The sequence below is a fragment of the Hetaerina americana genome, unplaced genomic scaffold (assembly GCF_022747635.1).
Source record: "Hetaerina americana unplaced genomic scaffold, ioHetAmer1.1.p SCAF_16, whole genome shotgun sequence".
Classification (NCBI taxonomy): domain Eukaryota; kingdom Metazoa; phylum Arthropoda; class Insecta; order Odonata; family Calopterygidae; genus Hetaerina; species Hetaerina americana.
Genome location: NW_027286719.1, coordinates 2,996,294 through 3,022,829, shown reverse-complemented (window position 1 = coordinate 3,022,829; position 26,536 = coordinate 2,996,294). Strand labels below are relative to the sequence as shown.

The window sequence follows — 26,536 nt, the reverse complement described above, 5'->3', positions numbered from 1 at the left end:
TAATGTTTTAATGAAATTTCATCTTGTGGCAATGAATTCGTGGTCCATATGAAAAGGGTGTGAAAAATACAACTCAAACATGTACTCAGTAGTAATAAATAATACATTATAAATATCAATCTGTGGTTGTGAAAAATTCTTCTGAAGAATACAAGGAGAAATAGAGTTATTTTTAAGTTGTAAGTAAAGTATTATGCCATATTTTAGGAGCAAATATTTCCCAATGTTATGTATGTGACTGAACAGGGCAAGACCAATTTAGTTAGGGCCGGGCATCCATGTTTCTGTGAGACGCATTTCAAAATTTAAGGCCAATTGTTGGTAAATAGCTATTGATTAGACTGATTACTTTGCTCTGCTACATTGGCATTAACTAGTCTGTTTGGCATTTAACCACTTGGTTATCATGAGTTGATTGTTGTTTGCCTTTATATGATGTGGCAGTGTAACGAGTGTGACATTAACCAAAAAGCCTATGCTTTTTTGCAACTTTTTAGCCATGAATGAAGGCATTAGGATGAATGTGAGACTACAATCGATACAGTAGCCTCATTTCAGTTCACCCAAACTAAAAAAAAAAGATATCTAAACTCAAAGTATAATCATAGTGACTATTTTTAGGAGCAAAATAGTTAGCATTTGATTGATTTGTCTAAATTTGTAATAAATATTGCAGCACAAACCCTTTATGAAACATTATATTAACTGCACCATAGCATAAAGAGCCAGCAACAAGGCAACATGGAATGCTGTTGCCAGGTATTGCTAGCCTTCACAATTAAACATGCACTCAAACAGCTTCCTGCACAATGTTATCAATAAAAAAAATTAAATGAGAGATTATTGATCATCTAGCTTACTATGATCCCGATCTCCCACATAGTGACTCTAATATAATAACCTCAAGGGCTAGCTGGCTGACACCAAAATGATTTGAATAGATAAAAAAATAGTAAATCTCATTGGAAAATTGGCTGTACACCCAGGTGATAGAATTTTAAAGATTTTGTAGATTACTGTTTTGCTATATTAAAGCTCCAATTAAAGCTCCAACTTACAATTTTATCTACACAGACATTTTCATTTTGACCTAAAGAAATGAAATTCATTTGGAAACGCATTTGTGAAATACTGTATGTGAAGAAATGGCAAAAAAAATTATCATTAAAATATTTAAAAAGAAATATTCCATCTTGTGAAATTTGTTATCATGAAGTGCCTGTTTAATATTAATGAGGATTTACTGCAATAAAATATCCATGTACCAATGTGCTATCCAATATCTGATAAGGTATTAAGAAAGAATCATCAATAGAATAGTCAAATCATTGCAGTAATTATGCACACCACCTGATTTAGATGAATTCCTCCGTGTTGTAATAATGTTCTGTGTACTAACATCAGCTGTCATCGGGATATTTCTTATTACTGGGCTTGGCAAATTTGGATTAACTTCCTCGATGGTAGTGACTTTCTCAGGGATGTTTGCCCAATAAAATCTTGGGCGGCGTTTAGCAGAGTAATTCTCAGCATTTATTAATCTTGGGCTGCAGTTCAAAAATCTGGAAAATGAGAGATCATAACATAAACTCCAATTTACAACATGACAAAAGTTTCACAGTAAAAGATTTAATGAAGTTTTAATGCTGCTTCCAGGTCTATAAAATGATAAGGTATACCTTACATTTGTTAAACTTCACAAAACTCACAGTTAAGTTTTTTCTCTTATGTCATTCACACTTGTGGCTTTTTCATGATACGATAATGCTTTTTGCATAATCTAATTTTAAAAGAGGTAAACATTACCAAGAATGTTTTAAGACTGACTATTTAAATAATATTTCCTTAAGCTTTGAGGGGTTTACCACACCAATGTTACAGGGAAAAAACAAAAATGACTGGAATATTGAGATTTGTCTGGAGATTTACAGGGAAAGTTAATCTCTCGCCTGTGATCAGAGCAATATTCAAAATACCAAGAGATTTACATGGGGGGGGGGGGTGTATCCCCAATAGGTTTAGAAGGAAAGTTAGTCATTATGGTTAAGTGGTTAAGGTAGCAATTTTGAACACTATCCTACTTTCTGTAGCAGTCATGTCCTTATTACCCTAGAATGATCATTTGTGTCTTCTCTTCCCCTCCTCTCGTTCTTAATTTTAGCAGTCTCCCATTGGGTCCCCTTCACTTTTCTTCTCCCCTCTCTCCCTTCACCCATTTTTACCCCAGCTTTCCTCAATCCAATTCACTTCAACCTTATGTTGCAGTGGTTTTTCTCCTTCAGAGCACTGAAAAGGACCAACGCAAGGTCAAAATAAAAGTTTCCGCTATTCACACCATTTTGTTTCCCTTAGTTTGTTCATGTTATTTTGCCTTCCACCTTAAACTTCCTTTTGTTCCTTTCTTTTGACTGAAGGGCTTAATTCCCTACAATTTTCAGTTTTGTTGATGCCACCAGGCTATCCTGTGTTTTGTCCACTTGATATTTCCGAGTGTTGGTATGTCTTTTCTGTAATGCCTGAGTAATGAGAGAGGGTTTGTATTAGTAGGTATATTACTCCCCCGACGTGATCTCTGGTTTCTTGGCAAATTCCTTTCCAAACCATTTTGGTGTCTTCCAAGCTACCAAGGACTTGATTAAGGTAGCCTAGAGCCAACCCTGGTGAGGCAAAAACCTTCCCGTGAACCATCACTCTGGGGTAATCATTGTGACTGAACATAAGTTTCCAAGACATAAGACAGATATATGACATAATAAGACATAAGTTCCTATATACCATCACTGGCAATAGGATTAATTTCCTTGTGAACCTATTCAGGAAACAACCCCACCCCCAATTATGTAAATGCAGACATCTTAGTATTTTGAATGCTTGTCTAATCGTGGGATTAACTTTTCCCATAAATCACCAAACCAATTTCAATATTCCCCTCCTTTGCAGTGGCATTAAAAACCCTGAACAGCTAAAGAAAATATTATTTAATATAGGTAGCCATAGAAAAGGCCATTAGAAGCTCAATTTATCATTTCCAAGAATTGTTTACAAATAGATGATATTCATGGGCATATTCACGAGATCTGCCTAATAACTACGCAAACTGAGGCCATCAAAACTTTATTTTGCAAAATTTAGTCCACATTCATTTTGACCCCTTCAAAGTACTCCCTATTTTTTGCTATGCACTTATTCCATCTCCTTTTCTACTGTTTAAGGCACCCTTTGAAGTCCTTGACAGTCAGGCTTTTTAGTTGTCTTGTCATTTCTTACTTTAATGTGTCCACATCTTCCCAGTGATGTCCCCTCATCACATAATTGTATTTTGGAATAGGAAAATTTGCAGGGCAAATTTGGTGAATAAGGAGGATGATCAAGGATGGTGGTTGAATTTTTTGCCACAAACTGTTGAACAATCAATACTGAATGTGCAGGTGCATTGTCATGGTAAAGGATCCACCTATCACCTTCGGTTAAACTAGTGTACCCTTTAGATTTTCCTAAATTCAGTTCATCAGCTATCATTCGGACAGTCTTTCAAGAATCAGTAATGACAAGGGACTGCACACAATCAATGCTGGTGTCAACACAGGTGGTTGAAGGTCATCCTGGCCTTGCATCATCCGTAGCCTCTGGTCGGCCATCTTTAAAATGCTTAATCCTCTTGAAAACGGATGTTTTCTTTAGTGCATTATCACTGTAGCCTAAAAGATGTTTTTAATGGAAACTAGACAGGGCTATTTTTCTGTGAGAAGCCACAAAGTGTGTGCTTCAGAGCGGAACGTTGTCATGGAGAGGTGTTGAGCAAACAAAGAACTACTGTCTTATTATTCACTAAGGCAGATGGAAGTGAGAAGCATCAGCCACTAGTGATTGTTAAATCAAAGAGGCCTTACGTGCATCCTAGGTCACATATGTAAAAAGGTTGCTCACCAGTTATACAGCTTTTTCCAAAACTCAGAAATATCCAAGGAAGAGCTTCTTGCTTTGGATGCTAAAATGGGGTCTCAGAACAGGAAAATTCTGCTGCTAATCGCTCTGTATCCAGCCCGTCCACCAAATGAACACTTGAGGAATGTAGCTACAATTTTTTTCATTCAAAATGAGTGAGTGATTTCCAACCACTGGATTTAGGTCTAAATCACTCATTGGAGGAGCATTATTGAATAATGAATGATCAGAAAGTCATATCTCTGCATGACTGTGGTAAGAATTTAATATTATAGGGGCAATAAAATTGAAAGCATGAAAATAATAGCTTACAAAAAGACAAACAGATTCCATGAAAAAGGACTTGGGGATTAAGTCTAGATGCAAGACTGCAGTTGTAATTATTTAATGGATTCCATTCATGCAATTATTTTATCAAATAACAAATTGAAATTTTTGTTGATTGTCATGTTCAACAAAATAAACTAAAATGAATGATTGATGCACAATAAACTGTGTACTTAAAATTTCAAGCGACAACATTGCAAAATACAATGATTTCAAAATGTAAATATTAATCTATGACCCATGATTTTTACATTGAGGAATTGTAGCATTTTAATGTCAACTATCAGATGATTCCACTTAAGTTACTGTCGTGACGTCTCCCACTGTTTCCTTGAATTTACCAAATATCACATTTAGAATTCATGAATGAGAAAGTGACAAAATGCTCAAAAATATTTATTTTAACAAAACATTCCAAATTGGATAATCAGAACAAGATATCATAAAATTTGGAAGAAAGTTTCTTACCTGTTAATAGTGCGTCGAAAGGTTAATGGTATTGTTGCATTGCATTCATAGAACCAGTATACAGGGGTTGGATTCAGAGCCTGCACTACTTTTAAAACCCTGATGAATTTCAAAAAACCTTTGTCCAGGACCATCTGTAACATATGAATGATAATGGACAATTATTTAAAATAGATACTTGAATGCTCTTAAGCTACCACTAAAAAACTCACTAATGGTAGTAACTCAAAAATGACAACTTCACACATCAGGATAGGGGGATGTATGTGTGTGTATGAATATATATATACCTGTATGTATATATATATAGACATATATATACATATATATATAAATATATATATATATATATATATATATATATATATATATATATATATATATATATGTATATATATATATACACACACACACACACACACATATATATATATATATATATATATATATATATATATATATATATATATATATATATATATATATATATATATATATATATATTTATATACATATAAACCATAAAAACAGTAATCAACCCGAAGGTCAGTTTAGTAGGTGATGGTAGAGACCACCCTGTACTCAGCCCTATACGGCGTGTGAAAATTCACACATCAGGGTAGGGGGGCCAGTTCCTTTCCCTGTGCCGCTTATGGTTTCCCAGGAAGATCTGGTACCCAAAAAATCACTTCAGCTTGGGTGGAGCTGCAGGTGCCCAGAGTGCCTTGCCCGGGAATCGAACCCAGGATCCTCCAGTCAGCAGTCCAGTGCTCTACCCACTGGACTACCGCGACCCACATATATATATATATATATATATATGTATATAAAATATATACATATATATGTATATTATATATATATATATATATATACATAATATATATATATATATATATATATTACATACTGGGTCACGTTAGTCCAGTGGGTAGAGCGTTGGACTGCTGACCGGTGGGTCCCGGGTTCGATTCCCGGGCAAGGCACTCTGGGCACCTGCAGCTCCACCCAAGCTTTGTGATTTGTCGGGTACCAAGTCTTCCTGGAAAACCATAACCGGCACAGGGAAAGGAACTGGCCCCTCTACCCTGATGTGTGGATTTCTCACGCCGTCAGGCTTAGTACTGGGTGAACTCTAACATCACCTTAACCAACCTTCGGGTTGATTACTGTGTTTATGTTATATTACATACATATATATTTTTTAAGGTAATCTACTCGTTAAGGAGGGTTTTTGGATGGACACAACTACCACATAAATATTTTATTACTCCTAAGGAAACAAAATCCTGCATCCTACTCTACATCAGGTCCCTCTTCATCTCTGACTACTTTCTTCCTCCCTTCATCCCATCCAACATCCCTATCCTGTTCCTGCCCTTTCCTTGTTTGCATATAATTCTCCCCTCTATTAGTCTTCAACATCCCACTACCGATAAAAATGCCCTTCATCCATTTCTCCTGTCTCCATGGGATCTCTCCAAACAAACCCATCTCTTTGCTCACCATAGCAATTACTTCCTCATTTGTTTTCTTCTTCGTGCATTTCACCTTCTCCAATCTTCTCCACAACCACATTTAAGAAGCCTCCAATCCACATGTATCCTCCTGCTTCAATGACCACATTTCCGTGCCATACTTAGCTACACTCCATATCAAATTTTTCTTGAGTCTTTTCTTAATATCCTTACTCAACATCCCGGTCATTAACTCCCTCCTCCTTGTGAAGGAGGTTGTAGTATGGGAAGGGGTGTGTGTGTGTGTGTGTATATATATCTGTACACACACACATAAACACGTATATGTATATATATACATATATATACATATATATACACATTTTATATATATATATATATATGTATATAAAATCTACATAGAATTGGCACCACTAGTAGGCAAGGACAAAAAGACAGAAAAACACAAAAAAAAGAAAAACTCACTCAGCATCGATATTTTGGTGGTCCACACCACCTTTCTCAAGACAAAGGACATAATGCATAATTGAGGAAAAGGATGGCCCAGAAGCCCTGGGTGGAAGGGGAAGTTGGGGAAAGGTGTGCAAGGGGGAAAGTTTGGAGGTGAAGAGGTAGGAGCGGAATAGTCAAGAGGGGAAGAGTTGGGCGGGGTATTTTTAAAAGGATGGTGAAAATATGGAAGGTGATGGGGGCTGAGAGGGGATGAAATTATTTGTAGAAAGGTGTAATTTATGGCTAATATTGATACCTGGCCGATTCCAGGAATTCGGGAGCCACATGATAGCTTAATCTATTGTTTTGAGTTTCAGTGCATGGTCAGAGGGTCGGAGGGAGGCTAATTAAATACACTATAGCATTTATGAAAGGGGGTTTTGTGTTCGGAGGCATGTTTGGGGATTAGGAGCATAACAATTAGGGAAGAATTCTTACACGAGGCTCGATGGTTGATTCAATATTAAGGACTGTGGTACACTGTCCAATAAAAAAGATAGGGCAAAGTTGGCACCTCAGAAGGGAAACTACATTGCTGGTTAGGATTCTGGTTTTAAAAGTAGGACATGTTTTGCATCTAGGTTTATTGCAGGGCCTGGGAATACTTTTGTGATTGGGTGGAGATTTCAGGAGTAAATTGGTTGATTTTAGAAGATATGATGATTTGGCATGGAATTTGCAAGTAACGGAGGTTATTTGGGAAATATTTTTTCCTATTACCCAAAGCAGTAATTTTTCCCTAGAAATATTACATATAATCCCTTAAGGGTTAAAAATAGATGCTCTTGAGCAAATGGAGATAACAAGGCACTTGGCAAACCCCAACACGACCCTTTGTAATGAGCAATTGTTCCCGTTCCCCTCATCACTCCTTTCCGAGAAACTAGCCTGGAAATGGAAAAGTCATTCCTTCCATGCACCTGATCGCCTCAACCCCTCTCAGGCCCTTCCACCCCTCCCCACCCCCACTCTATCCTGAGCTAATACATTGTTGCACCATTTGTTTAGAAAATCTGTACCTGATGGTACCCCTGGTCGGTGAAACCCATTATACCTTCTATTAAAAGTCTGTGGAGAAGTAAAAAGTCCTTCAGTATGGATAATAAATACTTGCAACAAGGGGATCGAGATGGTGTAGGGGCTAATGTACTGGCTTCCCACCCAGAAGGCGCGGGTTCAAATCCCAGTGGTGCTGAATATTTTTCAGAGGTATCTCGATCTCTACTTGACGTGCTTCGTGGAGGACACTTTGAGTGAGTACGCCATCCGTCAGATGGGACGTTAAACTGCGGACCCCTTGGCACCTTTCTTAAAGAGTAGGCTAATGCCGATGCCAGGTTTCTCTCCACCCTTCATCCTTCATTCTCCATCCCCTATGGCGCAAATGACCTCAGCTGTCGGTCGCCTCCCCAAAAACTACTACTACTAATACTACTTCCACCAAGTGAAGCCTGAAAGAGTAGAATATATTCGTTTATACTGTTTTCACTATTTTTCACATTTGTATCAATAGCTATGTTTTAAAAAGTAGATTTCATTTTGGAAAAATAGGGCAATAGTCCGTTAATGGCTATGCCGCAATTCCCTGTATATTGCTGACCCTCCCAATGCCTTCTCTTTTACCATTACTACGGCCAGTTGACAATATTCCAGCCAAATTCCTTCATCGTTATTTTCATGTGCATATCCAAAGGATCTCTTATTCTTTACAAGTACAGTTAAGTTTTAAAACTCATTTGGTGAAGGATAACAAGAAAGAAACAATATATTACCGTCAAATTTGTTGTCAGCTGGAATGAAACCACCTAAATCATTACATGAAGATCCTCCAATCACCACATCAATGGGACACAAGAATTCAATGAGCGTATGAGTCAGGTTTTCTACCTCTCCCACTGGAGTAATTTTATCACCAAAGTGCATTTTACTGACTACAGCTGCATTTTCTTCAACCCCAGAGGAAAAATAAGCATCAATTTTGAATCCTAGCTTGGCCAAACAATAATAACCTGGAAATATGAAAAGATTAATTGATTCAATTCATATGGTAACTCACATACTACAAATAATGAAACAATAAGAAGTCATTGTCTAATGAATTGATGAGGATAAGGTGGTCATGCCTTATGCTTTTTTGATATTATCTTAGTTTTCAATTAACTGCTAGTATCCTTCCATTAATTACCTAGATAATGCAACTTACAGTACAGAAATTAGCAAAATTCCTGTCTAAATTAGACATGTTGATTATATTTCATTACAAAGCCATTTAGACCATATATTCAGATACAAAAACCAATCAGAAGCCTCCCATACAACCTGAAGCAAACTAGTTTTCTCATGCAATCTCAATGAACTTAATGTTCAGTCTATTTATCAATGAAAATATTTGACACATTATTAAAATTATTTCTTGCGGTTGCTACCATTATCCTGTGCGAAAAAAGAAACGGAGAAATTTAAGCATATCAAATGCCATCAGTAGCAATCTCAGTTCCGCTTCTTTAGCAATATGTTTTCTCCGTCATAAATCTTGGCTTCATTCTAAAAATTCTCACATCCTGTCATTCCTTGATAGGGCAGGAATATTAGGATCCGTGAAAGGCTGCCTGTGAGCTGCCTTTAAGGGGATCCCAAACACATTTTTGCGCATAGCCCTCCTTCTAAATAGTTGGAAATGTTGGCCATTTTGAATAAATCAATTGCCGACAAGGATTTTAGCAAATTATTATCTAACAGCATACCACCGAGTTCTGCTGGTGTGCCACTATAGCCATTTTCTACCAGCTTGGATGGAAAGAAGGTATTGAGGGTGATTTCAGATAGTTCTCCACTGTTGGCATTCTCATGGTAATCATCCAACTGGAATGCTCCTAAATAATCAAATATGTATTAGAATTCAATACTGCTGTTTCATATTCAACCCTGTAAATATTTACTACAACAGACTGTTTACTCCTAAAAAATGCCAGCAGTGTATACTTCATAAAAGCAGAGCACACATGATCAGCAAAATTGCCACTTTTGCATCAACAATTCTCACTTAAATCTGACACGCAGAATTATCTGCCTAGTCCCATCCCAGAATACGAAGCCATGCTTATCGTTGATGTCCTCCAACATCAAGGGTTTATCAATCTCATTTATGTAAGTAAACTTTGTAAGCACTGTTCCTTCTAGAGGCTGGAAAATGCACAGGTAATGAGTTAGTAGGAGAGACTAAGTCTCAATCTCACTCCATATGGAGATATTGGAAAATTGTTATTGCTTTGCATACGAGGTTTTTCATTGAAAATTTCCAAAAGTTCCAATTTTCACCTGCTCCCAGACTCTCCATTTTAGATAACTTAAAGCTAACACAACCACACTTAAAGACCAAAGGTTCTGTTCACCACTTCAATGAAGCACAATCGACAAGAGTGGGAATAGCAGTATCATACATTGGCAGAATCTATGATTTGAAACAAAAATGTAATGTTATAAATCCAAAGATTAATTAAACAGTTTAATATTCAAGAACCAACTAAATTTTTAACAGGTTATCAATTAAAAACCAATAATAACTACTGATCATCAAACTACAGTCTGACTTCACTCGTGTCACTCTTTGTGAGTCCTCTAGATTTTGTTGTACTACATCCTACGTGCAGTAATACTGCAATCAATTTCCGATATGAACTCATAATTCCCTAATAAATCCCTAAATGAATGCCTGAATATTAAAAATAATTACACACAACAGACCAGTTTCAAGGTGCTCACCAACTCAATCCATGTAACATTACCTGTGCTTATTCCATCGTAGAGAGACAGCACTCTGATTCTATTTTTCCTCTGAGGAAATTTGGGACTTCTGTCCATGTTAGTTGGTTTAAATAGCTGGGTGACCTGCAATGAAACAAATATAAATTACACTAAATGCACAAGTGAACATTGGAGGTAAAAGGAATCACCAAACCAATTCTGGAATTACAATATTAACCAAAAACTGTGACATTTAATTTGACAGACATCAAATAAAATTAACAGGGATACATACGTACAAGTCAAAGTTTAGAAATGATATGCATAGACCATTATGAAAGTAATGTGCATCATTTTATTCTGACATGACTATTCATTGTGGCACAGTAAAACCAGTCTGGAAATTTGGTGCGGGGTCTGCTCTTCTAACAAAGCTTGTTTCAAGCAGAAAGATGTGCCTCCGCGTGAAGTGTGATTTTTAACTTTGGCACAATGGAGCATTTGCTTGAACCGCGATACACCAAGTTTCGGCTTAGTAAGCCAACCCTCAGCTTGGAAAGAATGCAACCAAAACATTCCAGATGTGTGACAAAATGACAAAAATGTGAATTGTATGAGTCAAGTTTGGGGTTCCAACCATTGATTGAGCATTCAGCAAATTGCTGACACCTTACACTTTTGCCCACATTTGCAGTACATGGGATTGTGATCACCAATCGGAAAATGGGCAAGGTCTGAACGAAGCTTGGCCCAAAAGTGTTGACAGAACTGAGTTTAGCACTGTCAAGAATTGTTGGATTTCATTCAAAATGAGCCGGACTTTCTTCACTCTGTTGTAACCAAACATCAATCCTGGATGTTCGAGTAATACCCAGAAACAAAATGGCAGAGCAGCAAGTTACAATTGCTTTGCATGTTATTTCTTTTTGGGTGCTTCAGAAACTTTTTATTTGTGCCAAAACTTTGACCCTGGAATCCGGCCTAACTGGATTGAATAATTTCTGATACCCCTAATGGCAGGCTTTTCAAGAGAAGTTATGAAGAGCATAAAAGAAATTGTGGATTATTTCGTCTCTGCATCAGATGAAAGTAAATTGCTCTTTTCATCAGAAAGTGATTTTGAATATGAAAGTGAGTGAGAATTTGTGGCAGAAGAGACCGACAACGGAATGAATCTGACTAGGGAGACGACGATTGGAAAGTCGTTCAAGAGCCCGGACAACCCATCCTGTCCTTCATCTCTTCCAATAATTGGCTAGTCCGGAACAAGCACCTTTATCAGACTCTCCACCTATTGCACATTTCACCTCCTCTTAACGGAATCCCAATTAGCACTTTTGTACAGAACAAATCTTTACGCCCATCTCAATCTTTCTAAAATGGTTTTGAATAGTTATAATATGTATAATGGAAATTACAAAGGACCATGGAAACCTCAGTCAAGGTTAGCATTTGTAATAAGTGTCATTGAGCGTTTGGGTAAAGAGTAGGTTTCAATAAGGGACAGTTCATTAAAAGTAGGACTGAAAAAACTGTATCCAAAAATCAGCTGATTCTTGGGAATGCAGCTCTAAAAATAAAAGAAAAAGATTCAGAACTGTCTGCATTACATGAAAGACAGGCTCTTACATTAGGAGCATTTGGCTAAATACAAATGCTGACGGCGTGAAAAGTACTTTTTCATATTATAAATTATATCTCGTGAACAAATGGGAATATTAGTGTCAAATATGGATATGATGAAAATAAACATGTAAAATTTTATAATATATGCACCAATTTCTGATTAATGTAGAGGTTTTAATAAAGTGATGTTATTTGTGTCAGTTAGAAAGTTCATGCTAAAAGTCCTTTGTTTACAACAGTGATTCAAAATGAACAATGCAGTGTATATTCCCACCAAATGTGAGGTCACTTCAGTGATGAGGTTGTTACTAATAAAAAACTGCAAAACTTATGACATTCACAGGGGAAATTTGTGCTCTGCACGGACCATATGTATGATCAGTGACAAGAGTTATACACCAGCAATTCACTTTTTTAAGAGTAGTAGTAGTTTTGAGAGTTTTAGGGTGCGTCGACAGCTAAGGTCATTTTGCACCACTCATTAAAATTAAAACTAAAATTCCTTTTTAATTTGCAAATATCCATGATGATGGACAAACATGGCCACCTGTCTATGGTGATCAGTGAAGTGCACCAGAAGATTGACAAAAAAGTTTGTGAACACCAGTGTTTTACGATATCTGAAATCTTTAGAAAGTTTTCCACAGGTGCCTACCACTCTGTTGCATAGAAACAGGGCTGAAAAACTAGGCTACCATGGTTTTGTGTTCATTTCAGCAAGGAACTTCAAGGATCCATCATCCAGTGGCTGCTTTCTCAGGCAGCAGAACTTTATGCTGAAGGAAATCATGAACTAGTTGAGAGATATGACCAATTTTTAAATCTGTTTGACAAATATGTATGAAAATAGCACAGATATGCACTTTTGAGATGAAAATTAAAATTTCTGTATCTATTCCACTATTTTTTTTATAGCATAACCGAGATTACTTTTTGGACAGCCCTCGTATAATGCATTCAATAAATTTCCAGTGCACAATTGTTCAATAACTGATGCTTGAAATCATGAGGCCCCATTAAAAAAAACATGTTTTTGTGATTTCATGGGCCAAATTATGGCTTTTCATTTTATTAGAAACTTCTATCAGTTCATGCCTACTAAAGGCAGCATACATGCCATCATAATTCCTACTATTGTGGTCTAATCTGTGGAGCTGACTCTGCCATCCCTACTGAATGTGCAGGCGTATGCACCATTCAAAGGTTCCAATCATTCTCATTACAAAGACGATGGGATGGCTACAAAGGTTGTCTGCCACTCTGAATGGAATTTTTCTACCAAGGGTAAAGGATTTTTTTCTCAAGTGGTGACATCTCGTCAAAAGCATGTGGTCCATGCGGAATGATTTTATCCTTCGCATCACCTATCCAAAGGATTTGCTGGTGGTGTGTCTGGTGGCCAGCTGTGACTTCTACAAAAAGCAGTTGAATGCTGCAGATTCTAGCGGTGAAGCACTGCTCTACCCCACACTTAATTGACAGTGTATCCAATCCATTGTGGAGGGAGACATGTTGTTGGTGCCGCATTGAGAATTGGTAAATGTCCTTTAAATTACCTTTGATTATACTTCTGTGGTAAAATCAGATATTTCTGGTGAATTGAAGATGAAATTGCAATTAAAGCAAAAATCCTGCCTAAGATATAGTGTTAAAATCAATAATTATGAGTACGTTACACCAAACTATAATAAAAATCATTGATTTAAAATTGAGAAGACATTTTTAAAGAAGGTAATTTATTCATAGTGTTAATAATTTTTGGAATTTGCAGGTAATCTCATGAAAATTTTTGGCATAAAATGGAAATGTAGTTACTAATTCTATTAAATGAAAAAGTTTGAAATTAAAATGGACCTTCATGCTCTTGGGAACAAGATTGTGCCCCAGAGCTGTTGCTATAGATTTTATTTCATCTCACATGTATTTGAAGGGGTGAAATCTAAGGTATTCGATAAAAAGTTCCATAAGACTACACTGCTTTTCATTGCAAATCATTGTACTTACATTATCCCACCAATTTTCTTTTGGCACAAGGTATCCATCAGTGTGGTTAATATATCCCCGGCACATCATGCAATGCCATGGATTTAACTCTTTGAATTTCAATAGGGAATATTTTCCAGCTAATTCACGTATACAGGTCGTACAGTAAACCCTGTTTGGATCAAAAGGAAAGTTACACTGCCTAAAATATTTCATTCACTGTTTTTCATAATATCTGAAGAGTCATTTGGTCACCTGTTACAGCCAACCTGGCCACAAACAAGCATCTCCCCAACTTGGGCACACACTGCACATGTTGTCTGAGGAAAAATCAAGAGATCATTCTTTATTGAAAGCTATGCATTCCAAAAAATAACTAAATAAAAGCCCATACTATGATACTAAGGAGCTTGACTTACCATGGCCCCATTTTCATCAGACTCAAAAATATGATTTTTCCACTTCTCCTGGAAAGTTAAAATTATTGATGAATGCCACTGAAAAATTATTCACCTTATAAAATTTTAATTAATCCATGAAATACCTGTGCCCACTACATTAGGAAAACAATCGTACAATAATTAATGAACAAATGATTGCATTTTTGAGGATTATATTCTCTTTGCTAAACAAAATGGTCTATGCAGCAACAAATATACGCATGAATTGCATATAAAACATTGCACATTAAAAAATCAAACAATGTTGTAACCATGCATGCATATAAAACCATTCCAATTAATTGTCTTTACTTTCACGAGCCTGAATATTTCTCCCTGAATAATATTTTCTTTAGTCACATTCACCGTAATATATGTCTTTGAAAAAATGGGGTGAAGTTTGAAATGGTGAGTAATTATTAATAAAGACCAATTTGTGAATATATGGTCCATATGTCATTGACACAAAAAATGGAAATGATCTTGATAGAAGGTTATCACTTACCTAATGAAGAAACTATCTAGTCACACACCATACCGAATGATTTTAGACCATTATTTCCTAGTTCCCATGGAATGAAGAGGCTATGAGTTTGAAGGTATCCATCTTATTCCCATATTTGATTTTTAAGAACTCAATCCTGATATTTTGGTCAACTAGATGACTATCAATGGGAGAGAGAATTCGACAATGAGGAAGACAATGGTAAGGTAGTACTCCTAGTGGGCAAGTGAATGTGTTCAAGTGGAAGGAGTTGGGGGGGTGGTGGGGGACCAGTTGCTTTAGGTGCGGGAGGAAAGAATAGCATTGAGTAGGAAAAGGGAACTGGGTAAGATGTTACCCCAAAAATACGTTACGGTCTTTTGATGTCAACAACTTGTTCACTAGTATCTCAAGGAAAAAAGCTCTTGCCTCAGCACAAGAAACACTCAACAGGGCAAAAATTCCATTGCCTGTTATAAATCAAATGCGTTCCACAGGACTGTTTTCTTTAAAGAGGGAAGCATTACCTGCGGCTTAGTGGCCTACCAATATATTATGCCAATATAATACTGCCATTGGACATTTACATGGACAACCTTGACCACTGCCTGTTCTCCTACAAGAATCCACTCACTGTGAGTGTGGTACACTGGCAACAATATGTAAATGATATGTTTTGTGTGTGGTGAGGAACAAAAAGATAATTGGTGTGTTATTTTGGAGATTGTGTAATTCTCTTGATGAGAATAAGAATTTTAAATGAGACAGAGAGAGTATGGGAGCTCTAAATTATTTGGATTTGCATATTAGGATTTTTAATAGGACGTTCCACTTCTGTATGTATAGAGAAAGCAGAGATATAATGACCAGAGGATGCACTCCAATTCCAGACACCTCACTTAACAGAGGCTGGCCGTCTTCCACTAAATGAGGCATGGGTTTTGCAGCTTTTCCATGTCAATTACAAACATACACAAGGAACTCCAGAACATAAAACAAATAGTGGAAAACAGTGGATACTGAACACATTTGATGAATTCACTCTACAGATTGAAACAAGCACATATAGCTAGGAAAGGGGTTTTCATAATTGCACCTGGTCAAGAAGAAGAAGGGACAAAGTGGGGGAGGCTCCCTTTTCTTGGTGGAGGATCACTGAAAATACAAACACTGCTCCCCAAGGAGGAAGTAAGAGCATTTTAAAACAGATTTACACTCAATGACCTACTTGGGACCAAAAATGATAAGGTGGATATTTCAACACAAAGCAGAGTATGTGTAAAAGAATTTGGTTGTAACGGCTGCATTGGTGTTTGCATGGGGAAGACTAGTAGAGCTTTAAACGTCAGAAGCAGAAAACATTAGGCATCAGGTGTTCTTCTTACACTGCGCAAACACTTCATAATTTGCTAAAACATTTATTCGAAAACAAACACAACAGTGATTTCAAACATAATGTACTACATGTAGAAGGTAAAGAACAATAGTTAGATTGTCTGGAGGTGTTGCAGATATTGTTTAAGGTTTAAGTCAAAAATGATTCTGTTCTAAATGAGCTATTGTACCCTGCCTACTCTGCCGTCCTCTACTTCCCATACAGCAAGACTTAACCTATTTTCCGATGCTTCCCCTCTTGTACTAAGTGGAATGACCATCCCCTGTCCTTCCTCCTACCCTATTTCCATTGGTATGTGTCAACGGACCTATTACTTTATTGGTTTGGCACCTTTTATCCTCCCTTCCCTCCCCATTGGCACAGAATACACTATTCAAATCCATTTAATGAACTCTCATCTGATTATGCTGCATGGCAGAAACACCGTGGCCATGTTTCATGTCCTTGGCATTGTCATGAGTTATCAACTGTGAATGATACTGAACGTAAGAAATACAATGAGTATCATCAAACAGAGCACTTGATTCCCAGTGTGTGGCAAAGAGAACTTGAAAGGATTTATTCTTTGAATTAGCTGAATTAACAAACATGGTTCACTGGAAATTTTTTCCCAAATGGAATGTTTAAAAACCAATATTCTTTAACTTTTTCACACTAATCAAAATTCCTCAAGATTAGCTGGTGACTTTATCTACCCTCAAACTTTTACAACTTATATTCAGGGATTTTCATACCTTGCATTCTTCGCAGATTCCACCTTCAAATAGGGGATGTTGACATTCTATTTCTTTTCTCACATTTTTGCAAGAAATGCACACTTCTTTGATTTTAATGGTACCCCTTTGAAGTTTACCGAAGAAACCTGCCCAAAAAAGCATATTTAAATGTTTTTCAATAATTAAATCACTGTACAGTAAAGATATGAATGAAATTTCATTACACCTTCCACAATAATAAAAAATGAGCATTTCTTTTTCATTGGAAAAAATAATGCCTTTTGAAACATACTCGACAGTTCCATTTTTGATTATACTAATCATTATATTTAGATGAATTTCTAATGCTGAATTTGTTCAAGTAATGACTTCATGATGCATACCATCCAGCAAAGCCCACACACAGAGCAAAACCACAAAATTTTGAGGATTACATGATTGTCAGTGGTTAGAGGTTGGAAATAGTTGAGATCACAGGAATATCACAAGGTACAGTGTTTTCAATTTATTTTTGCGGTGAAATCAGCTCAGCAAAATGGGTGCCATTTTTGATCTCAAAGGAGAAAAAATCAGCAATAGTGTGGTCAATTTCCAGGCTACTTTGGCACATTTCTGTCTCTGCTTTATACATGACAATGGACAAAACATGGATACACTACCTCACTCTAGAGACAAAGAAAGTCAAAACAGGCTTTTTAAAGGCAATCTGGCTCCAAGGAAGATGAAGATGGTGACATCGGTCGACAATGTGATGGCCATGATTTTTTTGAATTCATGGGGGAACTTCTACATCAATTACTTGCAAAAGGTACAAATATTAAATGCCAAGTATTACGAACTGTTATTGCACTGGTTGAATTAAGAGAGCTAGAAAAAAATTCCTCATTTGACAAAGAAAAAAATTACCTTTCAGTAAGATAACAAGCAGGTGCACATCTCCTCAGTATTGATGGAAAAGATTATGGTATTTAAGTCCAAATTATCATAAATAGCATCTTCTGTATTATCCAAACTTGACCCTCAGTGCCTTTTTATGTTTCCAAACTTAAAACAATCGCTCAGTGACAAATTAATCTCTCTTTTAGGAAAAGGGGAAATTTTTAAATTTGGGCACAAAATATCATTTAACTTTGCACAAATAAAATCACAAATATTAAGCCCTAAGAAAAGTTAGGAAAAATTTGTGATCACTGGTGACACTAGATGCTACTGGAACGAGATCTATACCCAAACTGAAGTAGCCAATGCGTATTCATTCTGGGAAATTCTCTCTTCTTATCTTCACCTATTGTTGTGTTTCTAAATGTCCCATTTCAGGAATACCTAAATCAAAAGTTTTCTTCCTTGCACATCTGTTATGCTTACCTTTCCATTTCAAGGACACAAAAAAATGATATGCAATCAATCAACCAATGTCATTGGTGATATCAAGAGGGAGAAAATTCTATGCTGCATAAGGCTTAGAAAATGGTAGTTTTTATTACAAATTTTAATGATATCACTATTTTGAAGAAGCAGTAAGTAACAAGAGTTTTAGTAATTCTTTTAAAATTACATCCAAAAAATATCAAAAAATAAATGGTTAATGTCTACAATGCAGCACTTCTAGTTTCATCTCACAAGTAGTAGTGCTGTGAAACTTATGCATAGGGCTAACGATGATGCCACCCCACTACTAATACATGCATACATTGTTTCTCACCTGATAAATTCTTTTAAGTCAACAGGCATGCAACCTCACGTAGTATTAGAGTGTCATAAGGACATAGAAAATGATTGCTTTTAATACAAATTTCCATTTTATCAAAATATTAGAGAAACTAAGAAGTGCAAAAAAGTAAAAATGATGATAACCTCATGGGATCTTAACGGAGTAGATTGTCATGGAGTATTGTATTAAAACTTGAAATTTGAGAATTACCCTTCAGAACCTGGAAACAAGGCTGCTGATTAACTTTGGCCAAATGAAGATAAATTTCTGGGATTCTATACGAATAAACATTAATATACATGAAACTGCTGATTTCTTAATGTAACAAATCAATTAACTTAGTGTTATATGTTAACATCAACATACTCTGATGGTTGCCGCATGAACTAAGTATTTTTCGTAACTACTAACCCGACAAATCACAGTGCACCTATGTACACCGGTGCATTTCCAGAGGCAATAGCACTGGTTGTTCCTAATTTGGCATGATTGTCCAAGATATTATGTGATGGTTTATTCTAATGATACATTTAGTTGACTTACTGGTTGAAGTACAAGGACCGGAAGAGTTAGGGATGAGGCAGAGGATTTCTTCTTCTTCTTCCTGAGAAGCTTCCATGTCTTCCAATGTGCTCTCATTGTTTGGAGCAAGAGCCTTCTTTACTCTCTCCAAACTACCTTTCACGTTATCAGACAATAGAAGTTCTAAAACAAAGTCGAAAAAAAACCAAAGGTTAATAGGATTTTTGGTTATACACTTGAAAAGGTATCCAAAAAGAGCACTACAAAGCTACTACATATTTTTATCTGAAAACTGTCAATTTAAGTTTCATGCAAATTTCATGTGATTTAAAATACGCCAATGCATTAAATTACATATTTCAGTTGATTCTTTCATAATAACATGGTAAAAGCAGACATGACTAAATACTAAGATTACTGAGTAGAGTCTGCCACCACTTAAACATTCAACATAATTTTTTCTTTGTTTTCCATTTTGATTTAACGGAAAGCAGGATTGGAGAGAATTATTACATTAATTAAGTAATAAAATTCCCAGTCCATAATGCATAGATTCTATGAATTGACTTACTTGAGGATTCTGATAGAAATCCATTTGCTGCCCATTCTCCCTTTTCTTTTTTCTTATTAAGAAAATTCATCCCATCTTGGGAAGCACAGTCCTGCAAAAACAAGAGTGGGTTAAGAGAAAGGTAAATTACAATTCCAGGGGAATTCCGAGAGATATAAAAATATTAATACTTTTATGTACTTGCATCAATAGCAGCTTTCATCCCTTCCTTGTATTTCTTTGCTTTCAGATTGTGAAAAAGTTTTGTGTAATTTCTTCGAAATGAACAAATGTTTTCAAGAAACACCTATAAATATGATATAAAAAAATAACTGTCATGCTGTTTGTTTTCAATATTATTCTATTACTACACACATGACTACAGCATAAAATTTCTTTGATATTTATGAATAAAGCACATCCACCTTCACTATTTAATCGATAAAATTATAAGGTGAAATGACAAAATTCCTGATCATCAACACAACATTTCAATAATTTAAAAAAGTTAATTTTTTGTTGAAATGGTTAGTCATTATAACAGAGAGAAGTAAAAGATTTTTTTCTATCTTTGAAAATAATGAAACCCTTCGAGAATGATTAATCTTAAAATTGAAAAAGAATCAAATAAATATGAGTTCTTAACCACCACCATAATAAATATGAGTTCTTAACCACCATAGATAATATATTAGATGAAGAATGAAAATGAATAAGTTTCCTCCGGGATTCATGCAAGGTGTCTCAAGTTGCAACTATAATCAAAATGTCCATGTATTTACTTGCATAAACCGTGGGAATTAATGAAATTTTAAACAAAATGCAAGGTTTAAGAAGGCTAATTCTTTAATTCACGTTTAGGAATTTAAAGACTTTAAGCTAATTGGAATCTAAAAAATTCTGTACACATTCAGTTTTTTTACATAAAAAGTGCATTTGGCATGAAATGTAAAATGCTAATAAAAAGAAAAACTATAAACAAAGTAGTCAACCCACAGGACAGTTTGAAAGGTGACGGCAGAGTTCACCCAATACTTAGCCTAGCTGCATGTGAGTGGGAGGAGGGCAGATCCTTCCCGTGTCAACTATGGCTTCCCAGGAAATTCTCGTGTGTGAAAAATCACACAGCTCAGGCAAAGTTTAGGGTGCCCAGAGAGGCATCACAAGTAATCAAACCCGTGCCCCATAGGTCAACTGGGTATCTCTGTCATTACTACAATACCCAAACCTAGACTGCCCATGTTGCTAAATCCAAATAATAGGTATTAATTTTTTTCCAAAAATGGAACAAGAAATTCGGAAGGACTGAAATCGAGGGAGAAGTAAAGGGGCCACCGTATTGGTCTGCATATTATTCAGAAAAATGCCATGCTAATTTAATGAAATAACATTGTGCCTAAGTAAATAAATGAACTGCTTGTAATGAGGATAGATCATTTCATAACAGAAACTTTTCAGGCACGTGAAATGAATGAGAATTACACTAAGTAGCTGCTTTTTTAAAAATTCTCCAAGTGCTGATTCTGTCTTTTATAAGAATACGCTTCTCAGATTTTCATAAAGATGTTTTCAAATTCTAGCACCTCAGTGCTGCAAGTGATCTAATTCAGCATTCAACCTTCATGATGACCTAATATACTAGGCATCATATCCTAAATGAGACCTATCTAGCATAAGGAGCATTGCTCAATAACTTCCTGATAATATCTTCCAAATTCCCTTTTAATAAGTTCTAGATTCTTGTTAGGTTACCCGCATATCGCTCATTTGTGTTTCACCCAAGAGAGGCTGTACATAGGAGTTATGCCTATGTATTTAATCAAGTCTACATTTCCATTTTGGTATTCCTTATGCAATAAGCATTCGGATGGAACTCTTTTCTTTCTGTCCAGTAGATACTTCACTTACCAGTGATACTCGCTCATCACCATACCAAAATACCCATTCCTTGTCTGGTATATTAGCCAGATATTGACCGCAATCTTTTCCCTGAATTACAATACCTAAAAGGTAGAAATAACAAAATACTTAAATAAGAATTGTTAAATAATTTGACAGTTAGTGCCACTGAATCAGCTAGTTAAAAATGTTATTTTTTTAAAGCAATTAAAAAAGGAATAGGAAAAAGATATTCCAGGGTAATTAGGCTTGGTAATAGATAAGAAGGCACATGCAATAATGCATAGAATAGTCAAGGTTAAAAGTCAAACTTAAATAGAAGAACAAGAAATAATATCCAGCCTTTACAAAAATGAACAGCCAATACGAGGACACAAATGCAATCACTTCAAAAAACCTCACCGAAAATATGTACCCTATGACTGCTTTTCATGATAATGCAACACCTAATACTAAGTGGAGATAAACGTAAGCAGTTGTTGGCAGAGGTGTGATTTTACTCCATTCAAGTATTGACTAGAATTTTCATTTTTATAGTTTTTGGTCTCCTCATTGTACTTAAGAAGCAATAAGGGCTACAACTTACAAATGTATCAAAATTTCCAATTTGGTAATTGTTCACATGTATTCCTAAGATGTCAGTTTCAGTGTTCGTTAGCAAACATATGTCGAGGAACAAAGAGAGAAGAGGTAGCTGCTAGAAAAAGCAAGCCTGTCAATCACAGTGTAATTATGGATGCAATTACTTGTGAAGTTTGAAACAAGTACTGCCATTCTTCACAGGGCAAGATTTTTGGCATATTGTCAATGAGGCAGGGGCTGGGAAATCTTGAGTGTTGGTCAGAAAAAGTTGGATTGCTCTCTTATAAGCGTTAATTATCAACGCAGAAGGCAATAAGTTATAAAACCTAATTATTTTCCTTTATTATTCAAAACTGTACGCATTAAATAATGTAACTTGTAACGTAAATCCAGAACAAAATTGAGGAAACCCATATCTTTGGAAATGCCTTTAAAGCAGATTCACCATATGATGGCCTTGTGTATATTGAAAGGGGCCCACTCGTGAAGCACATAATGTTTGAGTGATATATCCCTCCTCCGAGGTTCAATGACTGGCCAGCCAACCACAAAATACTCGCTAAATTTGAGAAAGATTTTCACATATATTTGCAATGCATACCATCCTGAAACACAATAATTAATTTGTAATAGTTAATGGTTTAAAAGACATCCTGCATATTACCTGGCCACCAACCCTTTCCAATCCTTGCAAATACTATTTGTCCTCTTGTCTCTTTGGGTTTCAACATATCCCATGTTTCTATCCCATTGGTAAGATTTGATTGACTCCTCCCTTCTCTAGGCATCTTTTCTTCGCCTGATATAAAATACAGCTGCACTAAAAAGTAATTAAATGAAAAATGTCATTTTACAACAAATTTAAAGCAAAATATCTCTAACACTACACAGGACAACTAAGAAATGATATCCTGGAAAGAGAGCAAATAGGTCCAGATGAAAACGTTAGAAAAGCCATAACCATAACAGAATTTGATCTAGCCCTTGAGTAGTAACAGAATAATAAAACACCAGGGCTGAATCTGAAACAGGAGACTGAAAATCAGGCCGAATAAATACTTAGAACACTGCCAACATGGGAAGGAATCAAGACAGGTATGAAACATTTCATGTAAACCTATCCATAGCTGTGGCATTGTACAGGATAGAAAGCTGAGCCCTTCATAGGAAAAGGCAAAGAGAAATTCGAATTATTGAACATGCATTATTACTGAATGAATGGGTTAAAGCTGGGTCATCCTAAAGAAAGTGAGAAATTTTGAACACATGTTCCTGCGTTGAGGTTTATGATACTCTAGATGAACCAAAAATGAACAATTTCTGAAAGACTGAGGGAAAGGCAAGATTTAACAGAAGTAGGAGCAACCGGCTAGTAGGACACCTGATAAGACATCGAGATTTAGTGTTAATCTTATTGGGGACGATTAGCATCATTAAATAAAAGAGGAAGACATAGGATGGACTTTATGGATGGCAAAAACATACAGTACCTGAATGTGAAAAAGCTTATATAGAAAACTCCTTACAAAGAGATCCTCACTACCTCCCTCTCTCCCGCTATCTACACGTCAAATTAGAGGCCCTAATCGGATCGTGATACTCATAGCTCTCTTTTTTACATTAATCAATGTATTTAAAACTCAAGACTCCCGACTAGGGAATGTTTTCACATTATAGTCAATTGAGAATGCATGCCATGAAAAGTTAGGTTAAATATAAAAACATTTTGTGGCCATTTTGGGCTATACCTTTGGAAGATTTTAATTTATTATTCATTTATATAAAATCTCTCCATAGGCCTTCAACCATGCAGATGATTGCATTAAAAATACTTGGGTATCACTAAGGTAATTCTATCAACACAAAAATTTGCTGAAATATTTACGTACATCACAGTTATACCTTTATTGTTTGAATATTACTTGAATCCACCTTGAATATATTACACCAAATTGTGCATTAATTGTCCAATGCTAAGACATATGGCGTACTAAGCCCTCCTATATGGCATGTAAAAATTCATGCATCAGAGTAAAAGGGCCAGTTCCTTTCCCTGTGCCGGTTATTGTTTCCCAGGAAGACCTGGTACCCGAAAAACCACTTTAGCTTGGGTGGAGCTGAAGGTACGTAGAGTGCCTTGCCCGGGAATCGAACCCGGGACCCAACGCTCTACCCACTGGACTACCGCGACCCACGCACACACACATTATTTCTCATAATTATATATATAGATATGCATATATATATATATATATATATATATATATATATATATATATATATATATATATATATATATATATATATATATATATATATATATAATTACGAGTAGTGTTACTCTCGATTTCTATTACAGAAGGTCGTTCCCTACACAAATTAATATTAATATGTCAGTGATCATCTAAGTTTCGATATGTACCAATAGTTATTGCCGCTATGAGATCACAATAAACAAGAAACCTCTTTCATTTTCAACAAGGTACCATTCCATCGTTTTCTAAAATGTCTTTGCTCATGAAATAAATCATTTGATGATTACAAAGAATCTTAAAGCAATAAATTAGGGACTGCACAATGGTGTATCATATAAATATCTAAAAAATCACGTAACGGACGTGTAAGTGGTTCACAAATTTCCTATTGCCTCATTTTATAAGGTCATGGGATAACATTTAGGTATTATAGCTTAAATATGAAAGTTTCATAATTAGAGTAACGCTGGATAATCAATGGCATTTAACAATGAATGTCGAAAGGATGTATGTAAAAGAATGAGTTGGCACCTCACGATGACGCGGAACCGCGTAATTAACCAACATGGAGGAACAACATTTTTCACGAATTCTTCGTTATTTAAAAGTGGTTTCCTGCCTCCTGCAAAAGCACATGCATGTTATTTCGTAGATTTATTTTAAAGATAAAATGTTTCTTTGCATGACTTCCTTTCCCGTAGTTCTTACAAGATATTTCGGAAGAACCAATTCTCCTAATTTCCTTTGCCCTCATTTTACTCATCCGTTCTGGTTAAATTTCATTAAAATAATAGCATTAAACACACACCTATCCTCAAATTTGCCCATTGTCATACGCAGACATTGAGACCAACTATGTATACAAACCAAGAGCCACATTGAAAGTGTAGCACCGCGGAGTTTTTTAGGCATGGCACCTGGCCGAATTTCAAACCTCACTCCATAACGTGTTAATCACTCGTAAGAAAGTCGTTCGTAATCGCTTTTGATAGTGAATCATTTCGGGAGGTCAAATTCATCAGGTGGATTAACCCGGGATGAAAAGATGAAAATTTGCCAGTTTCAACATTTAAATACAAATGTCATTTATAGGGTGAGATTATGCCCCTGAATATTATTAAAACGCATCGAAACGTAACGTAGGTATACTTGCGGGCCTGAAGGTCCAAGGGACTAAGAGACCATAATAAATGGGCAAGTTCTCGAGGCCCTCCTTGGGCAATATCTGCTGCGTCACGTTCACCGCTCGAAGATAACATATATCATCTGTCATGACCATTGAGAGTACCACTCAATATGCCTACATGTTCAGTACCAAAATACACGTCTTCACTTACCGTAATGGTGAAAGTGCAAGTGAAGAACAGTCACGGGCTTCGCTGAACAACACTGAACGCCGTTCCTTTATCACTGAACCGACTCCTGGGTAGGCCTGCCTCCTTCTCGCCTGAGGGATTCGAATGAGGGAACGGAGCGCGCTTGTGGGGGTCCTACGTGGGAGGCTAGAGAGGAGTGGAGGCACCATATAAGGAGTGGTTTTCCCGCGGCCTTCAAATAAAGTAGGCCACGAGGGTTTCGAAGGGGAAGAGGGCTGTCCATTAAAAATGCATGATATCTCTGGGGTTCCAGAGTCACGTTTCCCAATGCTGCCGAGTCTGTAAGAAAAGCATTGCTGTTTCACGCCAATGAAAAATATTAGGGTTGATATCTCTAGCGACAAAAGGAATTAAACTTTTGATGTTTACAAGGTATTTAAAAATAAAAAACAAATTCAAAAGGATGATGGATGATTTGAAAGAAAACCCACAGGCATTTTGGTGGAGCATGAGAGAGGTTCAGGGAAATGCGTCAAAAGTTAGTTCACTGAAAAATGATGAAGGCGAACGAGTAACCAGCAGTTTGGAAAAGGCTCACTTAT

At 36.2% G+C, this 26,536-nt stretch overlaps 1 protein-coding gene across 1 annotated transcript; it reads right to left on the bottom strand.

Moving 5' to 3' along the window:
• Positions 1 to 790: 790 nt before the first annotated feature.
• On the bottom strand, positions 791 to 25,897 carry LOC139687057 (DNA (cytosine-5)-methyltransferase 3A-like). The gene is made up of 14 exons (XM_071584161.1): positions 25,768 to 25,897; positions 23,028 to 23,183; positions 21,791 to 21,885; positions 19,904 to 19,994; positions 19,354 to 19,515; positions 17,118 to 17,245; positions 14,483 to 14,530; positions 14,333 to 14,383; positions 10,496 to 10,598; positions 9,455 to 9,583; positions 8,547 to 8,719; positions 4,741 to 4,874; positions 1,400 to 1,562; positions 791 to 802 (listed from the first exon to the last, which is right to left on the bottom strand). The coding sequence occupies exons 1-14, from the start codon at positions 25,895 to 25,897 to the stop codon at positions 791 to 793; spliced, it is 1,575 nt and encodes a 524-aa protein (XP_071440262.1).
• Between the last annotated feature and the right edge of the window lie 639 nt (positions 25,898 to 26,536).